Here is a 7,794-nt window from a genome sequence, read left to right on the forward strand (position 1 = left end):
AATTATTTAATGCTTCCTAGATATTAGAAAGTGACTTATATTTTGTAACAAAATTTTTTCAAAAAATATGACTTATAATAGAGAACGGAGGGTATTAACCCATCATTTCCAAATTTCACATTCTCCACACCAGACATAAAATAGTATTGGCCCATTCTAATCAATTCAAAATGCAAAGTGTCCAAGTCACAACACTCCATTTCACCAACTATAAATACCATGCCAGAGGTTATGTACTCTTCACATCTTAACATTCACAAGAGATCAAGAGACAGAGAAAAACAGAGGACATGGCTTGCAAAGTTCAGAAAAGGGTATCACTGCGCAGAAAACTTCACATTCTGCGAGTCCTTATCAACTCCAATCATGTAAAGCAATCTAACTTCTCCTATTGCTAACTCCTCTCCCTAATTTTATTTCATTCCCCGATTTAACAACTACGCGGCATGTTTGAATCAACTTCTCTTTTTAAGTTCTCCTTTTTTTTAATAATTGCATAGTATTTTAGAATCGAGGTCTATTTTTTCAAAATCAATATCAATTCTAAAACACAAACTACATAGAGAAATTTCTCTCCAAAATTATTTTGCCTTTAGGATCAATTGGAAAAAAGTAGTTTCCAAACATGCACGTAATCATTGAATTCTTTAAGCACTAATAGCGTTTTTGAATCGGCGGTCGTACACAATTTTAAATACAGTTCAGAAGCCACACTTTGTAGCTTCTTCCCGTAAGTGATTATGAGGATATAATTTGAACCACATAACTGAATAGTGAATACACTGTGAAGTTCTAATTTCTGAATGGTTTGTTTTGAAGGCCAGTAGAACCTCCACTGCCAAGAGCACTCTTTTACAAATATACAAGCTGAAGTTTGCACTGGAAACTATCAAAAGAGAGTATGAAAACCTTCTAGCCACCAGAAGAGAGTGCACTAGCCGATTGAACCATGTCAAAGAGAACAAGGTGTGGTTTTTCTTCTACCCTTTTCTTTGAGGCAACCATATAAACAAGGCCTTTAGAAGTTAAAATAAAAAATCATATTGATTTATGTGTTAAGTATATCATGTGTTTAATGTTTGAAAATTTTAACAGGATGTGAAAGTAGAGAAGATAAGTGATGGAACTTTTGTAGTGAGGATCACATGTGAGGAGAAAGGAAGTGACAAGCTGGTGGCTATTTTAGAGGCTTTTGAAGAGATGTCAATGAATGTTGAGCAAGCCAGAGTTTCATGTGAAAATGGTTTTTCTCTGGAAGCCATTGCTGTGGCTGAGGATAAAACTATAGAAGTGAGAGATGTTACTGAAGCTCTTCTAAAAGCTATTGGATAGGAATAAGTGGTCAAACTCCCTCACAAGAGTTTGACAATTGCAGTAATTAGTGATTCTTGAGAAACCATAAATTAATTATGGTAAATTGTCAAATTAGTTTATTAATTGTGAGCGAGTTTTATTTTAGTTCTTCGGCGGAAAAATGACGTGTAGTAGTAGTAAAAAATAATTAGTAATTATAAAAATGACCGTCACTAAACGTCATTTTTCTACCAATGGACTAAAATCGAACTCGGTTATAAAATCAGAAACTAATTTGACAACTAAAATCAATTAATTATCTCATGTGAAAAGAAGTGATTATATGATTCAAAATGGAATTTTTTTGAACTTCAAAATGGAATTAAATATGCTGTATTTTGTTCATCAGCCTCTTGTGTACCTCAAATACATTTTCAGGATCCTCTTTTAGACTTCTTCCATTCTGTGTTGAATTATTTCTTTTTTCACAACAACATTTTTATTTAGTTAAACTTTCTTTACCTTTTCATTATGTAATGTTTTAATAATGGATAGAAATTAAGAAAAAAAGAAACCATGTTTATTAGAAACTGAATTGCAATAACAAGTAATTAATTTCCTCAAATGAAATCAGTCAAACACAATTGTTATGTGTTGGAGAGGAAAACCATGAACACTAGCAAACCGGGCTCCCTCCAGGATCCCTTTTTGAGCCTCAGCCATTTCAGCACTCATGATGTTATATTGAGTTTGAATGAATTACTTCCCCTCTTCCCTTTTTAACCTCTTGGGCTAATAATAATTTGTTTTTCTTCTCTATATAGGTTACCCATTGTTGCTTTCTCAATGTGCTAAAATTAATCGAGATTGTTGTTGTAACAAAGGAGGGTGCTGCTCCTCTATTTTCACCCCTTTTTTTTTTGGCTTTAGGCATCAATTTATATACTTAGTTATAATTCATTTTCATTACTTTCACTTTTCTATACGTAACTTCCATTATAACTAAATAAAAATTGAAAGTAAATATAAATTTATAATAAATCAACTTATTTTCTTATTCAAAATATATATAGTAGATTATCTAATTAATTAATTATGAAAATGAAAATAATAATATTATTATTATTGATATACTTAATAGTATATTTTCTAATCTCTCAACAATCTTGCAAAATAATTATATGCTCACGTTCTCACGCATTGCACATGTCTTATTTTAATAATACATTAGATCTGAAGTTCAGATATGGAGCTGCCACATGAAAAAAAACTCACTCTCATATCATGTTACATAAACAATTTTAAACATTTGGAGCACTCTCCTGTATTTATTTATCAACTTCCAAATGATCATTTTTAGTAACATTTTTAACTCCAACATTTTCAAAAAAAAAAAAAAAAACTCCATCAAGATTTTCAAAAAAAAAAAACTCCATCAACATCCAAGACATGAGTCTCAAATAAAGAAAATTTAAGATATGTCTGAATGAATATAGTTTAACATTTTATGTGACCTCTCTTTAAAAAATCACATTTAAAACCGCTTTAATCTATAATAATTTATAAAGTAAAACTGCAATTGATAGATATGACATTGACAGCAAGAAAAACGTGAATTACCAACATTCAAGAATCGTCGTACGCCCTAAAAGTCATCGGTAAAGAGAAATTACTAACGGCCAACAATCCATCGTTATCAAGCTCCTTAGTAATATTTACTGAAAAATTCCAAAAGGTCCTTGTAATTTTAGCAACGATCATAGTCGTTGGTAAGTTACTAACGCCGATTTAAACAAGAAAAAAAAAAACCTTTACTAGGAATGGAAATGCTTCATTGTAGAAATATATTCAATTTTTGATATAATGCGGTGCTCTTCGTGACAATATGATAGAACCAATTTACAATTTGACAAAAATTACCCCTATTATTAAATATATCATTTAAATATAAAACTTAAGTTCAATTTCCATTTAGCCCTTTTTTAAATTAATAAAATATTAATAACTACTAAACAAAATATTAAAAGAAACACAATAGCTTTTTTTATAGAGAATGAGTCTAAACTCCAGACTTTGTTATGGATAGGTGTTGTTGAATTTTGTGTCCTTACTTACTAATGAAGATTCGATTTACTACATCAACAGGTAAAGCATAAGCTGGATCTATCGGTTTCAATCCAGGATATTCAAGAAGTGAAAGTCCTGCAAGATAAAACAAAACAACTTCAGCAGGTAATCTCAATGCATGAGAAAGGGAAAAGTGGGTGGTTCCCATGACAGATCCCAAGATCATTAAAGGGGGAGGCTGAAAGAATTTTTATTTTACTATATAAAATAAAGGTTAAACCATGAAAGTTAAAGAGAATGCTACATCAATAATCGAATTAGATGCCGCCTTAAAAACAACAAAATATCAAAGGGTAAAAAGTGGGGAAAAGAGTTTAACTCTACCTCAAATCCTCCATGAAGCTGTCAAAAACTAAAATGCACACACATGCTATGCTAGTTTGGATTTGGCTCCTCTAAAGTAGAGGTCACTTTAGAGAGTAAAGTGAGTCATCACAACCATTATTAGTGATAACTTATTTTGAAAAGTCAATACAACAAATCAATGGTTGTGATGACTTACTTTACCCTCACTGTAGAGGAGCCCATCCCCTAACATGGAACTTATTTACCTTAATGGGATTGAAATCAGATATTGTAGCAATACAATTTCTTCTTACCCATTGTGTGCGTTTCTCATTGCTACATTATTAGCATTATATTTTTTGTGTTTCCGATTCTAGTGTTTTCATGGGTAACTGGTAATTTGCCCTTGGGACCAAGTCAGAGTTGATTGATTCTCAATCAGTATGCAAGTCATATTAATAGTAAAGGACTCATGCTAAAAATAAGGAGACAGGTCTAGTATCAAAAAAACTTCATACAACAATAAAAATATTTTGAAGGCCTGCCCTACCCCTTGAAACCATCCCTAAGAACCCTGGATGACAAGATTTTAGCACAACCAAATCAAGAACAAATGAAACAAAAAGGAAAAAATGTGGAGTTAATCATACCAGCCACCCCAAAGTAAGTATGAAAGACATCCACAGCATCATCTGGCCTGTCTGAAATTCCTCCATTCTCTGTGTCCTTAAAATTTCAACATACAAGATATTTCAGAAATACTAACCTCACAACAGTTAATACCTGAAAAGAAGAACTAAGAACATGCTGATCTATGGACACATAAGAGGCATTCAACTAACTAACCTGGCAGTCTAAGATGAACTTTATAAGTTTCTCCTTACTGATCCAATGAACCCTATCAATCATGATCAGGCTAGAAAGAACCCACCATGAGTAGCACACCTGAGATGATCCAAAAGCTAGTAAAAAAAATGAGAAAAACAACCATTTAAACTTTAAAGCACTCAATCTAAATTTGAAAAGAATTACTCACATCAGGGAGCTTCTCAGGACGCCCATTCAGACCTCCAGATTTAACTTGTCGCTCACATAACCACCAACCGAGTAGGTCCTTGTCTACAAGATCTAGTGACCCCGTTATAGCAAGCGCCCCCACACAACAAAAAACTGACAATAGGAAAAACAATATCTTTCACTGATGCTTCTAAACGACAAGTCTACAGCTCATTTCGTTCTTTCATTTGTAATTCAGAAAATAAAAAAACCAAAGCACACTTATGGAATCAAGCATTCACTGATTAAAAAAACGGTTCTATATGCATTCTTTGAACACTAAATACACTACAATGGATCCAATAATTCCAATAAAGGTTTTGATATAGTTAACAAGTTCAACGTAGGCTTGATTTAAACTAGTATAAATACAGACCTGACATGGGTAAATTTCGTGCACCCAAAACAGACAAAAGTAGACACATTTAGTAACATAGCGAAAGTATTATTGACGTAAAGGTCATGAAATATATCACATACTTTGTCCAGCATGAGATTCCCCACCAGGTGTGCAACCAAAACCACCATCCATGTTTTTGCAACTTATAATATACTTCACAGCCTTCTCCACATTGATTTTATCCAAGCAACGTAATATCGATAGACAACAAACAGCAATATATGAGAACCTAAGAAAGAAGTTAGTGAATTTTAGCCAAAAATACAGTGAACTCATGCATGCTCAATAATGAGAAGAAAAACAAAAGATATTAAGAAACATACCGTGTATCAACTTCACCCCACATATCCCCTGAAAAGGATCCATCTTCATTTTGGAGGCTGACAATATCTAACATAAATATTAAGAAACACAAGATCTGATATACTTAATTTTTTTTTGAAAAGAATCTGATATACTAATGCTTTATAAATCTTCACTATTATAATTTTGGTAACTAATTAAGATTCAGCACAATCAACTTTTAAGCACATCACAGTAAGTAATTAAGTATGATGGCCAACTAGAGTTACACTTCCCGATATGCCAGCAACACACTATTTAACAAACACTATTGGTTGAAATTCATGTAAATCCAACCAAAATGAGAGTGCGGCCTATCAAATTGGGAGTGAGATCCACATATTTAATGGTCCCTACATGAATTTCAACAAAATATTAGTGTGTTGGAAATAATGTGTTAAGAGAGTGTGTTGATAGTATTTCGGAAAGAACGTTAAAAAATAACAAAGCTTCTCCTGTCTCAAACATTACTTGTGTAGTGTAAGACTGTAAGTAGATTAGAGAAACTTCAAAGTCAGCCAATATATGTGTTAAAGGATACAATTTGTCACCCTATCTACATCAATAACATCCAGCTTATTAAAGAGAGCCAACACCTGCACCGCGCTAAGCGTATACAAGATGTGCGGGTCATGTCCAACATTTCCAGCAAATCCCCCTTCATAACAACAAATATAAGAAAATAAATTGTCTTCAGTAACTAATGTCTAAATTAATTTCTAGTTCTCACAGTGTGAACAAAAAAACAACCTGACTCATGCTGACAACTCATTACCCATGAAACAACCTCATCAACATCCACAGTGTGAAGCTTTCCCAGCAGATCCAGAGCAGTCAATCCCCAATAAGCCCCATTCATTCTTAGATGCTCCATCACCACAGATTCAAAATTATCTTTCCTCTGGAAACCAAAGAAAATGAAGATGAGAAGAGAAACTGAAGACACCCAACTTTTATCTAAGGATAAAATAGGAGACTTTTTCTTTATCTTCTCAGAAAGAATGTACCTTTTCAACAGATAATATATATCGAACATGTTTCTCAGAAACCAGCTCTTCCATCTTGCAAGTAAATTATCTATACCAACAAAAAAAAAATCAAAATGATTAGAATCAAAGGATTAAACTGATAAAACAATGCTCTGCTTGGTAAAACTAGGTTTCATAGTAGTATTATATATTAACTAACAAACACTGATCAAAAGTAATAACCAAACCTAAACAAAAACTAAAAAGGATAAGAAATCGTAAATTCCATGTGTCACACACTTTTGAGATAGAAGTTAAAAGCTGATGAAAACACAAACAAACCTTTGATGGTTTGAGTAATTTACAACAAAAGCAGAACACACAAGCCAATAAAGTTTAAACATCATAATTTCACAGATCAAACAGTTGTTGCAGATTCAATATAAAAGTGACTGGATGGAAAAAATTAGGTGATCTCACCTGAGTAATGACACCAAAGCTGCTAGTCGCGAAGATTGGTAAGAAGAAAGGAATGCTTGATTTTACTTGTGTAGGAAATGCTGCTAGAAAGTGTCCAACCTCCTACATATAGCCAAACATTAACAAAAAGTTAAGTATGGGAAAGTTATAGGGGAAGTTATTTGGTTCAACTAATTTCAAGTAATAAGGGAAGTTATTATGCAAAGATATCTTAATTACTGTTATAAGCAAGTGCATAAATAAGTATCATAAAAAAATCATGTAACTAACTCATTTTACAAAGCCTCTAATGGATTTCTTGTCCTACAATTTCTTAGTAAACATACAATTTGAAAGCAAACCTGAATCCTACTCTCTGCATTCCAAGTGCTAAGACCATGCCTTATAGAAAGTCACACACTAGTGCACATAAAATCAAATGCACACACTAGTGCATCACACTGCCCCTTAAATAGTTGTTAGATGATGATTTTCACAGATACAATTGTCCTCAGTCACATGATTCATGCAGCAGCTCAAAATAAGAGGAAGAAAACACAGCCAAATGACGATGATTCATTGTACAAGAAAACAATTACCAAGTTCCAACAAAACCACTCCTAAATCAAACATGCCAACGAATTCAATTTCAGATATAGTGTGACTAGGGTTTCTGAAATTCACCTTAAAATCTAGAACAGAACAGGGTAGGGAAACAGCAATCACTGAATCAGAGAGAATGGAAGGAGGAACGGGAGAAGGAGCGTCGGCGGCGGCGGTGGCGACGGCGACGGCGACGGCTATGAGATGTCAGATGTGAATGGGTTGAATCAGAGAGAATTGAGAGTGTTAAGGTTTTTTTGC

At 33.3% G+C, this 7,794-nt stretch overlaps 2 protein-coding genes across 3 annotated transcripts; one reads left to right on the forward strand and one right to left on the reverse strand.

Moving 5' to 3' along the window:
* The first annotated feature begins 233 nt into the window (after window positions 1–233).
* On the forward strand, window positions 234–1,458 carry LOC130714772 (uncharacterized). Its single transcript, XM_057564718.1, has 3 exons — window positions 234–368; window positions 820–966; window positions 1,096–1,458. Exons 1-3 carry the CDS (start codon window positions 291–293, stop codon window positions 1,330–1,332), a joined length of 462 nt encoding a protein of 153 aa, XP_057420701.1. The 5' UTR covers window positions 234–290; the 3' UTR covers window positions 1,333–1,458.
* Window positions 1,459–3,313: 1,855 nt separating this feature from the next.
* LOC130714771 (geranylgeranyl transferase type-2 subunit beta 1) lies at window positions 3,314–7,794 on the reverse strand. 2 transcript variants are annotated; one of them, XM_057564716.1, is made up of 11 exons: window positions 7,615–7,794; window positions 6,952–7,053; window positions 6,511–6,580; window positions 6,254–6,404; window positions 6,045–6,161; window positions 5,485–5,551; window positions 5,242–5,390; window positions 4,742–4,875; window positions 4,552–4,650; window positions 4,356–4,431; window positions 3,314–3,495 (listed from the first exon to the last, which is right to left on the reverse strand). In XM_057564716.1, exons 3-11 carry the CDS (start codon window positions 6,562–6,564, stop codon window positions 3,401–3,403), a joined length of 942 nt encoding a protein of 313 aa, XP_057420699.1. In that variant the 5' UTR covers window positions 6,565–6,580; window positions 6,952–7,053; window positions 7,615–7,794; the 3' UTR covers window positions 3,314–3,400. The 2 variants fall into 2 exon arrangements, with proteins under 2 accessions (XP_057420699.1, XP_057420700.1); XM_057564717.1 differs by having other exon boundaries at window positions 4,356–4,424; window positions 7,615–7,788.

Source organism: Lotus japonicus, chromosome 4, assembly GCF_012489685.1.
Source record: "Lotus japonicus ecotype B-129 chromosome 4, LjGifu_v1.2".
Taxonomy (NCBI): domain Eukaryota; kingdom Viridiplantae; phylum Streptophyta; class Magnoliopsida; order Fabales; family Fabaceae; genus Lotus; species Lotus japonicus.

Bases quoted from the DNA above. Each gene is read 5' to 3' on its own strand.
- LOC130714772 (XM_057564718.1), top strand. From the start codon at position 291: ATGGCTTGCAAAGTTCAGAAAAGGGTATCACTGCGCAGAAAACTTCAC. The intron at 369-819 runs GTAAAGCAATCT...TTTGTTTTGAAG, and splicing joins TCCTTATCAACTCCAATCAT to GCCAGTAGAACCTCCACTGC. The intron at 967-1,095 runs GTGTGGTTTTTC...AAATTTTAACAG, and splicing joins ACCATGTCAAAGAGAACAAG to GATGTGAAAGTAGAGAAGAT.
- LOC130714771 (XM_057564716.1), bottom strand. From the start codon at position 6,564: ATGGAAGAGCTGGTTTCTGAGAAACATGTTCGATATATATTATCTGTT. The intron at 6,162-6,253 runs GTTGTTTTTTTG...GTTGTTATGAAG, and splicing joins GAGTTGTCAGCATGAGTCAG to GGGGATTTGCTGGAAATGTT. The intron at 3,496-4,355 runs GTATGATTAACT...TTTATCTTGCAG, and splicing joins TACTTACTTTGGGGTGGCTG to GACTTTCACTTCTTGAATAT.